At 38.8% G+C, this 20,296-nt stretch overlaps 1 protein-coding gene across 1 annotated transcript in view; it reads right to left on the reverse strand.

The window, feature by feature from the left end:
• The window catches only part of NEBL (nebulette), a 253,342-nt gene extending 233,504 nt beyond the window's left edge, over window positions 1-19,838 (reverse strand). The window contains exons 1-2 of the mRNA XM_082046648.1: window positions 19,610-19,838; window positions 18,576-18,670 (exon numbers count right to left, since the gene is read on the reverse strand). Coding sequence (XP_081902774.1) covers window positions 18,576-18,670; window positions 19,610-19,678 — 164 coding nt within the window. The 5' untranslated portion in view covers window positions 19,679-19,838. The remainder of the gene's footprint in view (window positions 1-18,575; window positions 18,671-19,609) is intronic.
• Window positions 19,839-20,296: the final 458 nt, after the last annotated feature.

A 20,296-nucleotide genomic window follows, 5' to 3' on the forward strand; every position in this document is an offset into this window, starting at 1 on the left:
AAAGGAATACGCTGGAGTTGCAGCACTGATTGAAAAGAATGGTTAATGCCAACTACCACCTCCACAGAGCCTGGAAAATAAAAAAGTCTCATGACTAAGAAGCAGAGTATTCTGAAAGCACTGCTTCCGTTGCCTGCAGAATTAACACCAAGATAAGCAAAATGTTTCCTTGAGCTTTAAAATTAACAGAAAAAGTTACATTTTAATAGTATTTGGGTTTTTTTCAGATCCTATCAAGAAAGTCAAGGACAGATCTTTATTGTATAAATTTAAGATTTACTAGGTATACAGCATCATGAGCACAGATCTTCTGTCCTATAATTTGTACATCTTCCTTTATATGTAAATACAGATTTAATAAAAGACAGACAAAACACACTGGAGATTACAAAACAAATAGAGAGTTCAGAGAGAGGAGATAAATTCTGACTTGGATTTAGCAAATTAATTGTGTTTTTAATGAAAGACCATAGACAGGATTTCCATACACTGAACACAAATTAATCGAACCATTCTGAAAAGGCAAAAGTAAACTGGGGAAAAAAAAAAAAAAAATCAGTAAAATCAGTAGTCCAACAGATCTTACACTAGAGGAGCACAGCGTTTCTCTTGTCGGGCTGCAGGGTTGCCCCAGGTGACTGAGATCCTGTGATCTCTGCTCCTTGGACAGCCTACCATACAGTGTCATCGCATCTTTCTGGGTGTCATAAATGCTTTTACCTCACTGTCTTCCGCATGTACTTGCAGAGACCCATCCAATTCTGTGTATTTTTCTTTTAAAAATTTTGTTTAGAAAAATTAAAATAGCAGAGATGCTTGTTGCTGAGTTACTCTACCTTTTCCATTAAGATTTTAAAAAGGCATATGACTAAAACCAGACTTTTGTAATATTTTTAATTGGCTGTGAAACACATTTTTTTCCTCGGGATATATGACATATTTTTTAAAATGTCAATCCAACGTGTAACTCAAAATTCAAAAATATCTCAGCTGAATGAGTCCTGTATTCTCAGTTTTATCTGGCCTCATAACAAATCCAATCTCCTTGAACTCATCAATACAAAATAAATTATGTTTGAACTCACCTAATTTTCCTCATAGCTATGCTTGAGGAATTCACACCTGCCCTGGGCTGTTAGACCCAAGGCAATACTATCATAAATTTCAGATCAATCATAGGATCACAGAACAGCCCAGGTTGGAAGGAACCTCAAGAGATCATTTGATCCAAGCTTTCATGGGAAAAGGAACCTAAATAAGATTATCTAGCACCCTGTCCAATCACATTTTGAAAGCCTCTAGTGATGGAGACTCTACCACACCCCTGGGGACATTGTTCTTACTGTAAAAAACCTAAGATAAAAAGTTCTCCCAATACAACTCATAGCCACTGCCCCTTGTCTTCTCCATGTGGCTCCTTGTGAAGAGGAGCCTCCTTCCTCTTTGTAGCTGCTCTTTAAGTACTGGAATACTGTGATGAGGTCCTTCTTGAGCCTTCTCTTCTCCAGGGAGAAAAGACCTAGGGCCTTCAGTCTTTCATCATAGGGCAGTTTCTCCTGTCCTTTGATCATCTTTGTAGCCCTCCTTTGGGCCTTCTCCAGTCTGTCCATGTCTTTCTTGAATCGTGGGGACCAAAACTGGACACAGTTCTCCAGGTGCAGCCTGGAGATGCAGAACAAGAGATCACCACACAGAAGAACAAGTATTTTTCTTTTTAAACTGGGATATAAATATTTTGAGATGCAAAATGTTAGATTTTTGTTGTTGTTTTTTATTTGTTTTTACATTAATGATGCAGGTTTGAATAATACAAGAATCTGAAGAAGGCCATGGTGCATGAACACAGTCTGCTAGGGGTGATCATGCAGTGATATGACAGGCAGAGCTCAAAAACAGGCTTAAATATGGAATGGAAAAACTGGACTCTTTCCTCTCCCACCAACTTGCTCAAATGCCTATGATACACCAAAGGACTGGGAACATGAGTTGGTAGGAGCTCCAGAAAATGAAGATACTTGGTTCTGACAGCTGTTCAGGGACAGCCATCATCAACTGTCTCTCACACAGGAGAAGATCCACTTCATGAAAAGTAAACCTCTGTATCTGAGTCAGTCTGTGATGATTAAGTTAGCATACCTAATGATGAATATGAGTCTGTTTCACCTATCATAAAATGAGTCAGAAAGATTGAAATCTTAAAGCATTTATTTCTCCACAGACTACAAAAATGGGACTAGAGCAATGATTTCAGCTCACATACATCGGCATGGGATATGTCAAAGGTAGGTGAGATTAATGCCACCCACAGTTTTCCAGTCAAGGGATACGACAATAGTGGAGCAACCATAATAGCTTACAAGCATTTGAAAGCAGGAAGGAAAACCTTCAACTGAACAGAGCCACATGAATGGCACTTTTAAAATAATTATTTCCTCTGAATTCTTGCATTACATATAGAAAAAAAAAAAATCTGAAGAAGAAATTAGATGTACCAATTTGTAAGGGTTTTGGGGCTTGATAGGAACCTGAATAACTTAATTTCACAAGGAAATTGAGGCAAATATACTAGGCAGAGAGGTAAAACTATTCTTATTTCATTACATAACACCAAGGTGTTTGGCCCTGAACAAAACATACAGGTATCTATCTTAAGAGTTATTTCAGTGTTCTGAGTTGAAGAACATAAGCTTTTTATGCTCTAAAATACATATAGAACAGCAGACTAAGTTCAGACCTCATCATACAGGATATTTACTTTTGTTTTATTTATAAATTTGTTTGCATTTTTTCTTGGGTTTGGGTCTGTGTTTAAAGCAGGGTCCAGAATTTTAATAACACTGCATCTGTCCCAGAGGTGCTTGCTTAATTTTTGCTTTCATAGACATTCTACACAGTAAACATGCTAGTGTTAGAAGTTTCTTCATTTCTGAATTCTTCTGCAGTATATTGCAGAGGAGGTAAACAGAAATCTTGAGCCCTTTTTGCAAAGAAATGAAAGAAGATTTCAGGAAACCTTAAAATACAGTAATTGCAAGTAACTGAACACACACAACAGTCAACACTTCTCTAGATACCTCCTTTAGTTGTCAAAAAAATAAGTTTTACAAGTCTCACAATGCTTAATCTCTAATACACTTCTCATTCTGGGAATGAAAGTCTAACATCACGTAAAAGTGAACCATGAGCCTCTCTCTCTCTTACAGTTTGTTCTTGATATATTCCTGATATCAGTGCAACTCTTATGAAATAACTGCCACGTTGCAATTGCAGTCCCATGGAAGTAAATTGCTAAACCTCAGGATTTCAGACTAAACTACAAATTACAAATCAGCATTATCCAAAACTACCACCAAACTACATACAACAATGTGGGTCAGATATCAGGTGAGTTACATAAAACATCAACCCGTACAAAGACACTCACCGTAAGATACACTGTGAAAATAGAGATTATTAGAAACATTCAAGTGCAATACACACCCACATTGTGTACTTGCTTTCCTTACAACATCTTTAATTATAAGGATATTGTAGATACTTTATCATAAATCAACAAATCTGTTTCCGCAGCATGTTACTAAGCAACTGTAACCAAGAACTTGTGTAAATGAGATTAAAATTCCAAGGTAACAATACTCAAATACAACCTCACTTTTAATAGCCAAAGAAAGTTGAATGTTTTCATATTAAAGGAAAAAGGTCTGTTTACTGTTGTCGTTACTGAAACAGTTTAGATACATAGTAAAGGTAAATCTGTGTACATCAGTTGTAGGCATTTCCACCATGCAATGAACCATGCAAAGATCTAACAACCCCAGTACATTTTTCAGATGAAATAACTAGAAATTTCTTCAAATGAGTGTCATTATTCATCATATGCCTTTCATTCTTCCACTTAATGGTATTTGAACTATACAAAAATTGATACTACTTCAAATAATGTATTATTAATTATTAAAAATGTTAAGGAAAAAACATCACACTCACATATACAGTGTGAAAGAATAATACTGTAATACAGTGGGGGGTTTTTTTTGCTGCACTGACAATATAAAAGTCTCTTTTCCAGTTGTAAATACACTTAACTAGAAGAACCTTTCTTAGAACTGGCTGCACTTGGCATGCATGTCTCCATTATTCCTGTGCTCAGACATTCAGTGGGCTTATCAGGCAAGGTGAGGAAACTCCAGCTCATACAGAGTAGACCAGAATACCCTCTAAGGAAAAGAGGTTGTCATAAGCACATGAAAACTTTCTGCCACTGTCAGTGCTGCCTTCTTACAGAGTTTCAAAGTTCAAGTTACCTGACCTTATCCTGAATGCGACTAAATATTTTAAAAGGCAACCCAAATTTAAGTGAGGAAGACTGTTATTTTACTACTTCTGGCTCACAAGAGAGCAGAAATAATTTGTAACAGAGACAGAACCTTTCTGGAGGCAGTTTGTTCCTTGTTCAGCCCGGTTTCCAGGAACTCAGGACCACCACAAGCCCCTTCTGCCCCAACCACACATTCAATTTCTTTGACATTGTCTTTTTACACATACATGCATCTTCACAGTCTTGTTTTCTTTAAACCTACAAAAAACACCCACATTGCACATGCACAGCACCTGCTGGGGAGAAGATGAGAGCATAAACATGTGACAGACATTAATCACGATGCTTAATGCACTCCTGGCAGGCTCTCCACTACCAAGGCAAGGAGAATCATTTAACAACCTGTGTGGATGAAGCAGAAGGGGAAACTTGCCAGCTTTATTCACTCATGATTTTTACGTTCTTCTGCCTGTTTCATACATTTAAAGAACATATCATAAGTGCAGCACCCTTTCCATTCTGAATTCTCCTGCGGTGACATCTTGGTCCATACCCCAGCCTTCCTGGAATGTCACATTTCTGTACATCCCCACTCCTCTTCCAGCCAGGCTGTACTTTAATATGCCACTGGTCTGTGCTAGTGGTGCCGCGCATTAAGTACTTATTTCCCCACTGCTTTACATATTGCATTTCTTACAGAAATGGTCACAAGTCTTAATATTTTATGTCAGTCAAAACATACGTTCATCACATTTTCCACTATCCTAATATGTGCATCTTCTTGTAAGGCAAATAAAAGCTTTTCTGCTTACAGCAAGAATGAAATCAAACCGTAACAGGATATTCTACTGGGCACGTCTCTCATGATTCCCTGCTGGGGAAAGGGTGACAAATTTAACAGTCAAGGAAGTACAAAAGGCTGTATTTCTTAATTCCTTCCATTGAGAAAACATAACATGGAATAGGTAGTGGCCTATTTCAATTATTTTTTTCAATTGCTTTTCAGAGACACTATCTACACTACTGTCCCTCTGTGATGGGAGAAGCTTAGGAGATACAAGCAACAGTTCTGAGATTACTATTTGCAACTATATCTAAAAAAGCACCTTAAACTTTTAAAAGATCCTCTTCAAAGCAGTGTCTGAAGAAAACTGCCACCATACTACAGCTCACAAGGTGTTTTCCAGTATTTAGTTCTGTTGATCAACCTTTAATACTCTACACTTATGGCAAGGCTTTTTCAGCCAACCATCCTCACTTTTACCTGTCAGTCCTCAAAACGGTGTTCCAGGACATGAAGAATTCCAGCCCCTCATCAGAGACATGTACTGTTTTATAATATATTGGCCCAACTGCACATAACTAAGATCTCCTGCATGAAAGGTATTCAACTATGCTAATAATAGGCATTCCACAAACAAATGAAACAACTGACAATAGTGCTCTTCGAGAGTTTCACTTTCAAAATGCTGATACAAATGACATTCTGACTCTGCAGGATCTTCTCCTTTCATGTATTCAATGCATTCCTGTCTTAAGGTCTGATTTTTTACAGGAACAGCATTCTCTGATTTTCACCCATCTATATTGCAAGACTAACACAGCTGAGACAAATTTCTGTGCATCAACAGAATTGTTTATGAAGGTCTACTTAGTATAGCCTTAGTATGCCTGTGGCATATGGAAAATCTTTCCAGCTCAGATGTCTATTCCTAACGTTACCCACTGGTTTCATATCCAGCGTCTTCCACATACTAAAGGTGTAATTAAGCCTCCTCTATTCAAAAATAATCCCATCGCTTCTTTTGGGAAACTGGTAGTTGCTTGACTACTTGTAGAACTCTGAATGCTGATGCTTTCCCAGCTCTTGTCCATCTACTCCTTAACTTACTATTACCAGAACAGATTACTTTTTAGTATAGTTGCTTTATAGTAGATATGAAAATGATGCCATGAAGGCTTACAGTGCTCTTTATTTAAGGAAAGTGTCAGATTACTTCTTTTCCCTTATTTTGCTTTTGAAAGAGAACTTTTTGAAATTAACATAAGCATTCTCACAAGTTACACTGCGACAGAAAAAAATCTGTAAGACAATAATTTACTATTACATTGTCTAACTGAACATAACTGCCCAAAATAAAAATTGCAAGCAATCTATGTACTATAATGACCGACATAGTTCTTTCCAGAATACACATTTTTCAAATAATTATATATTTTATGGCTCAGTATACTTTTTCACTAAAATAAGGATGGTAAAACAAGACCCTTTATATATATATATATATATATATTTAGCACTTATAGATGCATTTTTTCAAGCCTAGAATTTTTTTTTTTTAATTGTTTGGGTTAAAGTAGGCATGCATACAGCTGTGCAGAAAAAATAGAGGAATTATTTTTATCTTGACTTTAATTTGCTCACAGTTACTAAGCAGTTATGTCACAAAAGAAAATGTACAAAACCATAACAGGTCCTTTCACTGTGAAAAACAACAAAGTGCCAATATATGTGATTACAGAAGACATCAAGTTCCAAAGTTTTATCCTGTAACTTCATTGCAAGAACAAAAACTTCAACAGATACCCTGTCAGTTTTAGACCTTCAGGCAAAACCTTCCAGAGCAGTTATACAGGAAACACAGATTGCAGAATGTAATAAATCCAATTCAAAATAAGTTAGATGTAGGTGTTTAAAAGGCATTTAGATGAGGTTCTTAAGGACATGGTTTAGTGCTAGAGTTAGGTTATGGATGGACTCGATGATCTTCAGTGTCTCTTCCAACCAAAACAATTCTGTTTCTATTCTATGAAATTGTTCCACTGAAAACAAACTGGAACAGGTATAAAATTTACTAGTATTAATTACTACTATGAACTGTTAATCTGCTATACTATCAACTTCAAAGATCCATTATAAGTCTGTTCCTGAATGTTCAGTTCTGATTTCTCCAGTAGAAGATGTATAGTTACTATTAACTGCACATATTCATATGCTACCTGAGTTGCGAAGTAGTGCCTTATTGTAGCAGTCTTTTTGAAGATACAGATCAAAAAGAGACCCTGAAACATTTACACATGAGACACAAGATGTATGCAACCAGTGCAGGTGGAAAATACGAGGGAGACACACCCGCCTTCTACACCATGGGCAGCAGTCAGAGCACATCAGGTGCTCAGTTACTGTCACAGCTGAGGCGAGCACAGCTGACACTGAACAGCCAGGTGGCTTTGCCAATGCACAAAAAACATGGCAGAAGGCAACAAAAGAGCCTGGTTGCTCCCTAGGCTAAGTCTACATCTCCGGTACAGCAAAAGTGACAGAATGGAGTAAACTATGAAAAACGGCAGCTGCCATTTTCATCTGGGTGAAATAAGTAATTAGAGAAAAATAACCATTTTTACCCCATTTCCTTTAACTTCTAAAAGTACATTGCAGTCTCCTTTGCATCCATATCCAGTTTGACAAGCTTAAATTTTCCTTTTGTTAATATATTCCAGATAGAGTGTTATTCTGCACAGGAGACATAATCTGACATTGCCTTTTGGGCAGTAAGAGAGACTCCTGCTGCTGACCCAAATGAGCCTTGAAACAGCAGCAGCACGGTCATGAAAGTTAAGCATTTAATCAGCAAAAGGAATTGAATGTTACTTTTTGAATCTTTCCTCCACAAAGACAAGAGTCATCCTGAAAGAGGTCTTCAGCACAAGGAGGAATTACTAAATGAATAACCTGGCTGCGTGGAGAAGCATGAGCTGGAGCAAACTGACCATTAACTCAACCAAAGCTCAGCTACTTGCTCTTTTTATTCTTCCAGCTTGTTGCACTCTTGTTAATATGGATTTCCAACATTTCTGACACAACTATAATACAAACCACATCTCAGTTTAAATAGTGAGTTCTCCGAGAATGACTGTGTTTTATCTCACTTTTGATCTTCAGATCAAAATGAGCCAAAAGCTCATGACACATCCCAGCTGATCACTCACCACGACTGTACCCCTTTCCTAACCTTTTCAGAAATTTCATTTGCTATTGGTAAATTGAAAAGCTCAAATATTTTTATAAATTAATTATTTCTCTTTTCCATCTATCCTTGCTTTGTCTGCATGCATGCATACTCCATTTTTTCCCTTGTGTAAATAGACACATCATCACTGTTGTTTCCCATAAAAGTCTTGTTTACTAGAGGTGTCAATTTCTTTCACATATTTCAGGGGATATTGTTCTTCTAAATATATGCTTTGATATTTTTTTCCTCCAACCTGGTTTTCCCTTTCCGCATTCCTCCTAACAATTTTGTGCTAACACCATAGTTTTTCAGTAAGTTATACTACTAACTGTTATAACAAACTTCATCTCTGTTTTCTGATAGCCTAATACATTCCTATCAACTATTTCAAAATAAAACTCTCAGACCTTCCTCTGTTAAAGCAAAATTTATATGAAACCCACCTACATGATGAGCCATTCACCAGCTATTTTTTGAATAAAATTCTTCCAGTAGACATTCCTTCTCTTTATTCACCCTCATGAATATCACTTCTCTACTACGTATCAAATACTAACATCAATAAAGGCACTAGAATCTCTCTGTCAAACACAAACTGGAGCAAAACCTACATATGTATTTTCAGGCAGGTTCTTTAAAACATGGACTGCAACCTCCCTTACAGCACCATCCCAAGCATTCTGCCAGTTGTACCAGAGGTAACAGTCTCCTGGTCAACCACCTATGGAGCACTTCTGTTGCTAGAAATTCTCACACTGGCCCTTTTTCTTTTTGTGTGACCTGGCAAATCCAGTCAGAAATTTCTTCCCTCGTGCATTCACAGATGCACACAACCAATGCTATTCAACATGTGAACACCCTACTACATAGAATGTTTGCCACTCCACACCGTTCGGCAGAAATAATCCATGTTTTTTTATTTAGACAATGTATTTCATCTTACCACTTTTCCCCTCCACAAGCTTAGCCACTTGCATTTTAAGTATGTTTAAAGTCAGTATTTTTAAAAAAATTTTCCCTAAGTATTTCTATTTACGATTTTCTAATGTTTGAAGGAATTGCATTACAAGTATTAAATTCTTCCAGAGTAAAACTGGAACAAAACAAAACCAGCTATTATCATTTAGTTTGCCAAGTTCAAAAAAATATCTGAGGTATAAATAAATTAAAATTCAGCACAAATTTATTTTTAAATTTGTTAAACTGGCATTACATCAATAAACATGAGTGAAAAATGCTGTCATTTAGACAGGCAGAACATGATGGACTACCTCCAAACATTTGCTCTCCTAAGGGGAAAAAAATAATATATATATATATATATATATAGTGTGTGAAGCAAGGAGGAAACTTACACTATTTCTATATAGTCCTAAATTTTAAGAAATCCTCTTTCAAGGATAACTATGCATTTCCCAGAAAAGCCTTTGCAACATATGCTTAAATGATTACTGGCCAAATTACAATTAGCTTTTCATTTCTAAAACTAAGCTGCTGTAGTCTTATCTCAAGTGTGACACTGATCACTTGTGCCCTCCTCATATTAAGATGTTATGGGATCAGCCAACATCACACAGTTCCACCACAACTGAGCACAGCAGGAGGGCGCCAGGAGAGACAGGTGGAGGAGGAGATATGAGAGACAAAATTCTGCACTGCTCATCATCCAGACTTTTCCTCCAGATACAAGTAAAAGTTACATAGACAACACAAATAGAAGGCAAAGGAAAATGGGTTGGCCAACTTCGATGCAACATCAATTCCAACATCAGAAGAAACTGACTGATTTTCAGATCAATAAGGAGAATTAACTGCAGTTTTGGGGTTTTTCAAAAAGTTGCTGTGTGAGATGACACAGCTAGGGGCAGCATGAACTGGCTGGTGTTTATATTCAGGCAAAACAGTTATTCAACAAGTACTTCAGCCACAAGTACTTCACCCACCTCTTTTTACAGCAAACTTTCCCCTTGTAAGCCCTGCCTACTGTCTCCTTTTCAAGGAACCTCAACATCATACAGTCAAACTCTGCCCTCAGTGTAACTTCTACAATCTCTAAATTTAGCAAGGTTTCTGTAAGCACTCCACAATGTTCAAAATCATGAAAACAACATTAACTCACCACTCAGCCAAGATTGCACATTGTCTGGATAATGACAGTAAGCTCCCACCAACATGATATGTAAAAAGTAAAAAAAGCTTTTTGACACTGAGCTGACGGGCATGATGTCATTATTCTCTGTTGACATCACCAACCAAAAATTCAAAGTGACATGAAAGATTGGAGCATACATCTATTTTTCTTCAAGCTTTATAAAGTATATGGAGTACATTAGGAGAGCAGGTTTAGTTGCAACCATCAACAACATTAGCAGAGCTACGCAGAACTTAAAATTCAGCCAAGTGAAAATACTTTTCTTTTTTAAGTTCTTCAGCAAATATGATAGGAAATTACATGGTTTAGAACATTTAAAACCCCAAACAGTTAAATCACAAAGCTGTTAATGAAACATACCATCAAGATTACAAAGGCTTGCTACAAGTGGTTATTACCGCTTCCAAAACTCAAACTATGCAATGCAAGCAATGCAATGATTTGAAATAAAAAAAATCATCTATTGTTCTTGTTCTGTTGCCTAAATATTTTAGTAAATATAACGAAACAAACTTCATCACTCTTTAGAAATGAGTACAGGAAGTACCAGCTGTTAAGAAAAATCAAGAGTATGTTGAGCATCAACAGTGGCTAAAATACTAGGCAGCAAAGAAAATCCCACTTACTGAAATTGTGTCTCAGTAACTACAGTTCCCTAAGAATATATGTTCAATGTATTCTATGACTACAGGTCCTGAGGAGAAGCACATGTTCTTCCTTGAAAAAATTATCTGCAGTCTATGATAACCAATGACCATATAAATTAAAACCACATATTTACTTGAGCCAAGATATAAATTGGCAACAAATCAGGACTTCACACAGCAATGATTTCTATAAGCACTTCTTGCAAATAGCCCTGAATGCCATGTTTATTGCAGTCTTGCATAAAAATAAAAATAAAATATATAATATTCATTTGCACATTTCCTATTTATTTGCCCAGCAACATCCTAAGTAACACTAAATTGTAATTGTCCCTTTGGAGCAATTACACCAACAGGGAGCATAGTAAAACATGAATTTCAAACACAGACCCTATACTCACATCAGGGACTAGACCTGGCAGTACTGGCTCAGTGCAGACCAGGGATTCACCTGGTCTAAGAGAAAAAAAGGTCCGACTCCTCTCCCTTGGGGCAGTGTTCTGCTCCACCTGCCCCAGCAGGGAGGCAGGCTGGCTGCTGCTGAGCTCCAGCACTCCATGGTGCTCCTCACAGCCCACAACAATGCAAACCAAGGAACCTGTTAGACCACACTGTGTCCTCTCTCTGCACCCCCACCAGTACGTGCATGTATGGTGTCGGCTGCAGGTCTTGATCAAACATGAAATGAGGACACAGTCAACTGAACATGTCAAAATGGAACCTGAGAAATGTTTTTGCATCCCACTACTCAGAAACAGCCACAGCAATTAAAACACAGCCCAACTCTTCCCAAGATCTGAGTGTCAGTGATGATTATTCTTTAGTAATTCCTTTGCAACTAACCACCATCCACCTCACACACAGTATTCAGCAGCTCTGACAAAATCGTCTCATGTGCCTCATTCAAAGAGTTTAAAGATACGCATCAAACACTTTTCAGAGACTCAGATATATTTTGCCGAAGAAAGTCCTTCAATTGTTCTAGCAAACAGGCTCAGTTTCTTTTCCTACTTTCCTTTTCATTACTGGATACTACCAACACTAATTTGGACTCAATACTCAACTAATCAAGGAAGTTATCACAGCACCAAGCAGCAGGAACGTATGTTCCCTCTGCAAGAGTACTTGTAGCTGTCCCTCATACTTAAACAGAGATTGCACAAATATCCGTAATAATTACGCTCTTTCACAATTTTGTTTTCTTTCTTACACAGAACTTAGTGCTTGATCTAGCGCTCCATGAATAAGTAGAGAAGATAAAAGTACCTCATTCATTTCTCACTGCTCACTACAGAAGGCAAAGCTGCATCAGACTGCAGAGGTACATCCTGCACCCAGCACCCTTCCAGGCCTTCAGCTAGAGACCCAGCTGATGAAATTAAGATTACACTTATTAAATTTGCAATGTGCTTACAGGCTTTCTGGTGGGAGGGTTGATAGGTTGATAGGAGGGGCTGTAAGCACATTAGAGAACAAAATTAGAATATAAAATGAACTTGACAAATTGGAGAAACAGCCTGGGGAAAAAATGGAGATTTAGTTCAATGAGAACCAAGTGGATGATTCTCTGCTTAACCAAGAATAGTTAACTGCTCAGATAATGGAAAATAACAACTGCTGAGGTTGCAATTCTGCCCACAACCATCTCAATATAACTTAACAATAGTTTGGGTTTTGCAACAAAAAAAAATGGCAGACTGTATTGGGACTTAGGAGAAAAATTATATATGAGTTGCATAGGCACACTTGCTATTTTACCTGCTCTGGTATATGTGCCACTGGGCGCTGCAATTCAAACAAAACAGATATATATATGGACCATTTGGAGATAATTGAAGGTAGAGAAACAAGAATTACCAGAAAATACAATCTACAAGGAAAGAGCTGTTTCACTTAACGAAAAAATGGCTGAGATATGATAGCTGTTTTCAAATATTCAAGTCCATACTTATGGGATGCTGAACAAGAAATAATGGACTTAAATTACATAGGCGTGTTTGGTTCTGATTTGACACCGTTACCAGCTGTTTTTCTAGTGGTTCTGTTATTTGCATTACTCATTTTATACTACATCTTAAGAAGAAAGTCTTCAATACATAAAGTAAATAAAGCGATTAAGTGCAAGTCCTTGCCTTCTAGGAAGGTTTGCATGGGAGTTTCTGGGTTGTTTCTTTATGTAAGAATTACCATTTGGGGCTGGCCTATATAATAGCTTACTTTTTAACAAATCTAATAATCAGAAACAGCCCTAAACTAGGAGGAAAAAAAAAAAAAAAAAAAATAGCTGTAAGGTTAACCATGGCAGAAAACAATCTTCCTCCTCAACCGAAACTCAGTTTTACCCATTTACACAAATCACGTGTTATTCAGTAACAGCTGACGATGGAGAATTAGGGGGAAAAAAAAAAAAAAAAAAAAGGAATAAAAAAGTTTACTCTGTGGACTCTCTTTACTGCAACTCTTAAAAGTGGCTCTATCACATTTCAGGATTATTCTTCCTGCTCCTTACCTACCCATTTTCTGTCTTCCTGCCATATTTAAATTAAGAAATAATCACCTGATGAAATCAATACTGAAAAATGAAATAATGCTAGCTATTTTTAGTAAGAATAATGTGATCACACTTCCAGTCACCCTCTACAAGTTTTCTGACTAGCAGAAAGAAAACTCACTCATGTTTCACAACTAATATCGAACTTCTATACACAAGTTCACCTTTCAGGACAATGGATTCCATTTAATGGCCATATTCATCCTCTGATTACCAGCGACTGCCTCCACTTTCCAGCCCATCTTACAGTTCAGAAACTTGTACCATGCTCTTACCACTTCCAAGCTGGTATAAAACAATTTTGACATTTTTCATCCCTCCCCTATAGTATTTTAAAATGTAAAGTTTGACTGCAGTTGAAAATTGAAACTGTAGTATAATTCTTCTAACAACATCACAATACTTAAAATATATTTCTGTATCTATTTCCTATTGGCATGAGTTAAAAAGAAATTATCTAGGAAAAAAAAGTTACAAGCTTTTCTTCAAGTCAGTAATCCATGCTAAGACTGATGACAGTAGATTTAAATTTCAAAGTTATGTAATCATTCCATATGGTGACTGTCATAAATAAAAACTTGAATGAAGCTACCCTCTGTGCAGGCGATTAGCACAATTTTAGATACTAAGTATTTCAGGATTTCTTCCATTAGTGAGGTTTTTTGCCTTTGGCAACAGGGTATATCAGGTCTGCAGAAGCTTAAGCTATTAGGTTTTGAAGAAATTAAAAAATACATCTCTGTTGGACATGTTCACACATGCAGGAAGCCTGTTTGCATCAGCAGGTATAGCTATCGCAGAGAGAACATTCCAAAAATACACATTACAGCTTCTACATTTTGCATAAAAAGTAGTCTTGTGTTTTGGTCTAGTGAATCTGTCAGAAAAGTATTTATATGAATATTCGTAAGAATAAGTTACCATATAATCATCCTACATGATTCAATCATTTAGCAAGCTTGAGAACTAGTACACAGATGGTTGGTTGCCAAAATGCCATTCATTTCCTTGCATCATTTTGGTTATTTGCCGCTGAGAAGAATCAGCTATGAGTTTGCAAATAATAATAATAACAACTTTTCTTCTTATCATTTCCATCTCTATTAAACAAATATTTAATACTCTATCTGCAAATATTGAAGTGGGATAGGGCTTCAGATCTGCATTAAAGCCACCTTGATTTAACAAATCATTGGATTGCCCAAACCATTTTAATTGTCTGAACCCTTCTTTTACCACCTATATGCACATTAGGAGAAACAAAGCATGGCTCATTCACCTGCGTCAGGCAATGCATAGCACCCAGCTGAATTGCAAAACCTGACTACAAGTCTGAGCCCTTAGTCTCATCAACATTATTTAATAAATCAGGCAGCTCTCTGGCAATGTGGTATATTTAAAGTCACATGGGAAGTAAAAGGCAAGACTAAAGGCGTAAGGTAAACCTAGCAACATCCACATGCTAAGCACCTACAAGCTTCAAATATGCCGTATGTGAGGCCTTTCAGATCAAATGTAAATGCAAGTAAAGCAAGAAACACAATACCATAAACCACGAGAGTACTGTACTACTTGGAGGTCCCAGCTGAGATAAAAGCATGATATTCCAGGTACCACGCAAATAAGCAGAGAGATACTATGCTAATTCAAACAGCTTGCGAATTATGGAAATAGTAAAAAAGATAGAGAGATTGTATAATGTTTTATCTACAACAGAACTAATATGTTTAAAGGAGACAGATCAAGGAACTTCATGGAAATTCTGCAATACAAACATTGTTCTTCTCCAAGCCATACTATAAACAAGCACACATAGACAAAGTTTTTCCCTTATAACTTAGTTACAAAATCTTTCAGAAATCTACAACTTACAAGAGCAGGATCAGAAGTGCAATACTACGCAACTCAGCTTCTTCACCAATTCTACTACGCCAGTAGCCCAGTCATGACTTTTGCTATCAGTGTATCCTTATCACAAGGAACATACACAACCATTTAACTGGAAACGTGACAAGATGCTCAACTAAAAGTTTGCCTTTAAAAAAAGTAGAATCCTACATTTACAAATACTTTTGCTCTTTTCCAATGGACACTGAATTGGAATATTTCACAATATATTCCTTCTTGGTTCGTTATTTCCTGTTAATCCATCTGACTTTACTCTCTTACACCAAAAGTATAGTTTCAACATTGAAAAGTCAATACATTTTTGCTCATATTAACAGAAGCACAATCATGTTCTACAGTTAAAAGTAACTTCTGATCTTTGCCAGTAATGCAGAAAAAACTACTAATTTCAGCACCTGAAAAAAGAGTGGAATATGTTAAGTTCAAAGGTCAAAATATACTCAAGTGCATTATCTAACCTGTGACCTAACAAATAGATACAGAAATTATTGAAGTCATGTGGTTTTTGACTTGCCCTTACAAAAAGCTACCTATAGCTTCCAAACCTATTAAACAACTTCATGGTATTGCTCTCCTGTTCAAATTAGTGCATACTTCTTCACTCTTATCTACAAATTACACTCTTATTGATGGATGGCCTCAATAAACAGTCTAACAGTAATTGCTCTTTGTCAAGTGCTTTTAGGTGTTCATATGAGTAAATTTGCATTCATTTCTTTGCAGATTTTATGATCAAGAAGTATTTAACATCAAAATGGATTTGTCTTTTACTAGTAAACACCAGCTAAGACACATTATAATTTGAAATACTATAATACTGTCTGCTTTGCAAATAAGTAACCTTGAGATGCAAGAGTACTGTCAAAATATGATCATTTAAACCAACTGTATTTTCAAAACACAGTTTTGCATAAATAACCTTCCTTTGAAGTATATTAAAGTTTGTTGAAACCACAAAACACACCTTGGTCTTCCGTTAGTGGATCCATAAAGCACTTAATTTTTTTTACATTATTTAAAATATCTCTATTTAAAAAAAATAAAAAACAAAACTTTACCAAAAGGTAAGAACAAAATACACATCATTGATAATACATATCAAATTTTCTCTCTTCTTTAATAGAAGAAACCCACTCTTTCATGGTTATACATTTTTTCCTCCTGTTTCATACATCAGGTTTGAGGGGCATGTCAAATATAGGCATCATTTTTCAAGGATCACTATTACAAAGCTCATTAAAGCAACCACTAGGAAGAACAGCACCTGAACAGTACATAAAAAATCCATCATCCTTATTCCCCCTCAACCATAAATAGAAGGACATACCACATAGCTTAACTACATAGATAAAAAACTCCCCTACAACAGAAGTTAAATATGCACAGCATGAAAACACCAATGTACAGCATGGAGGAAACTTTGTAAACAAACAGCATTATTAAGTACAAGTATCTGATTATCTAAGAAAGAGCAAGCAACCGAAGTATCATCGCTGATATTTAACCACAAAAATTTAGGTAAAAGGCACCAAAGTATTATCAGTGTTTTAATCACTGTAAATGATGTAAGCCTGTACTTCAGCTCCAAAAGTACCAAAAGCAGAGTCCCACCTAGGGCCAATAACCTTTAGGTTAGTCTCAACTTGTAGTTTGCCACCTGTTGAAGCACGAATCCCCCTTCCTACAGAGCTTTCTCTACAGCACACAAGACTGACAACCGACCACACTTTCTTACAAGAGGTCTAATGTCACCCCCATACACTGCAGGGCACTTCAAGGAAAGCTAGAAATGTATGTGTGTAACTCCATATGTTCCTAAAGCAATCTAAAGTACAACTGTGCACATTGAAACAGGTGTTTCAAGTTTTGGCAGCACAACAGTTTTTATAAAAAAAAAAAAAAAACACTCATATTTTAGACAGGCATTGGCTGGCTTCAATTTTAGCCTGGAAGAAATGAGCATATGCTGTTGAACTATTCTGTGAAGACCAGCCATAGACTGTCTACCTCAACATGAAACAAATATTTTAAGATGAGTATAGGAAAATATTTCTGAAAAAAATTACAATATGTCTACGGTTTCAAAATTCTCTTAAAACATATGTTTTAAGGAGGTAAAGGTGAAATTAATAACAAAATATGAATAGCACATAAGATCAAATTTGATTCCAAATTCTTTAGACATAACCTTCTAACAAAGCATATTATAACTGTTTCTAAAGATTAAAACATACTGAAATGCACTTAGCAAATCTGAAAAGCATGGTGCAAAGAACAATAAGCAACTTTTTTCTACATGTTATCAAAATGCTCTTCTGCAGTATTTGCAAGCCAAATATCAAAGCAGTCCTCATATCCACACAACAACAAAATCTAAAAGTGGAATACAAGCTGATTATACTCTACAACCAAAATTCATCTATTTTCTTTATAAAAATCTAAGAGAGAATCAAAATACAAAATAGCATGAAGCACCTGAAGCAGTGATTTTGTAAATATCTAGTTCAGTAATCTGAGATATACAAACAACATAACAGTTTTGAAAATAGGCTGTCATGCTCTCTAACAGGATATTGTCTCTGGTAAATTACACAACCGAGAAGCACTTTGTCTGTTTTCTTACTACAAAATGCTGGTCCATAACCCTGGACAGAGAACTGCATAACGGAAACTGTAACCCAGCAGACCAATAACAAATGTAATAGGACTCAGGACCAGATCCGACAGTCACTGGGAGGAAAGGACCTGTATCCCGAGACCTGATATTAAAACACTGCCTAAACACATCAAAATCAAATATTTTCATTTTCCGTCTCTTCAATTCAAGTAGAAAAAGCCATCTGAAAAGATACTAAACTGCTCTAGACTGCACTGCTACATCTCTAGATTAAGTTTTCACAGAACAACAATACCTATTTGACAATATTCATGGCCAAGTTTTCTTTTCATGTGCATTTCTGCAAGACTTGACATTTACAATACTTACGCATTGCAATAAGGTTTCTTTTCATATCCTTTGTAGTTATTCATGTTCAGAGCCATTTTGCAAACTTCACAGTGGAAACATGCTTTATGCCAGTACTGTAAAGAAACATAAAGAATTACTTACAATACTGATGTTCTGAAAGCTGTATTAGTGTACAGTAAATGTAGAAACAGCCACACATCAATATTTTGGCCACGCATTATAGACCTCTGTAAACTAAGTCAAAATAATTACTTTCACGTGAAACCAAAGCTGCTTCTGAAACACTCTCAGAAATGTAAATTCTCTGCTAAGGTGAATGCCAAGACCTCCACGCGCTGACCTTGCCAGGATTATTTTAAAGATAACCGAAGCAAGAGTTTGACATTTTGCATCGTTAAAGAAGAAAACGACACTGCTTGCTAGAACACAATACTACGCGAATAAAATCACTAACTAACGTGACGGCTGGCTTTCTGGTACGCTGAACAGACACTAAATTTAGCACATAATACAGTATTTTCCGCCGGTGGCTCCTACCGCCTTGCCTTTCTGAGGACGGTAATTTGGCGCATCTGTCACGGCCACAGCGCTGTTATTTACGCAGGGACCGCGCTCGGCGATACCCGGCATCACCCAGGGACGCCCCTGAGGGACGGGGCTGTCGCCGCCGCGGTGCCCCGGCCACCGTCCCGCCGAGGTGCCTAGGGCTTAAGGGGCAGCCGAAGCCGGCCCAGCTCGGGGAGGCACCTACAACTTCACTCCCAGGCGCCGTCACTCCCCGTTCGGGTACCGCAGGGGCTCTCCGGCCCGCCGCGGCCCCCGCTCACACCCGCCCTGCGCCAGAGCGGTGACACGGCGCCTGTCGCCCGGCGGTGGCGGCGCGGATGCCGGCGCAGCGGCACCCCTGAGGCGCTGCATTTGCCACCTGCCGGCTCAACCCGCTTCCCCGGCGGCCCTGCCCGGCCCTGCCCGCCCCGCCGGAGCCGAGGGGAGCGGGGCGCAGGGAGGGCACGCCCGGAGGACGCCGTCCCCGCCCGCCCGCGCCCCAGCACCTTGTCCAGACAGTTGACTTTCTCGGTGGGATAGACCACTTTGCCACAGCGGGCGCACTGGGGGTTCATTTTGCGGCTCCTCTCGGGCGGCAGCTCCCGCGGGCGGAGGCGGCCGAAGCTGCTGTGCGGCGAGCTGGGCTGGACGGGGCTCCGGGCGACCGATCTACCATCCCCTGCCCTGGCGGGGACGCCGGGGGTCCTCAGCGGCTGTCGGCGGGCGAGGAGGTCATCGGCGGCGGCTGGGGAGGAAGCGGCGCTCCAGCTGACTGCGGCTCGGCAGCATGTGTGAGTGGGCGGGCGAGGAGCCGGTGCCTGTCGCCCCCGCCCGCTCGCCGCCCCGCCGCCCGCCCCCGCCGCCTCCTCCTCCTCCGTGTGCCTGCGCGCTCAGCTCCCCGCACCGCGGACTGGGTGACTCACGCCGAGCCCCGCGCTGCAGCCGCAAGCCAAGCCCTCCGGCGCGGCACAGCCCGGCCCGCAGCGAAGGGAGGGAGGAAGAGGAGGACGAGCCCCGCGCCGCCGCCCCGAGTGGGGGAGATGACGGGCTCCGCGCCGCCGCCCTGAGGCGCGGGGCGGGGGGAGGACGCCGGTCTGCGGCCGCCTCCCGAGCGCACCTGCCTGACGCTCGCTGAGGCGGCACCGGCCGCTCGCCCCGGCGGGAGGAAGATGGAAAGCGAGAGCGAGGGAGCC

This window comes from Streptopelia decaocto (assembly GCF_964273445.1).
Source record: "Streptopelia decaocto genome assembly, chromosome: 2".
NCBI lineage: Eukaryota > Metazoa > Chordata > Aves > Columbiformes > Columbidae > Streptopelia > Streptopelia decaocto.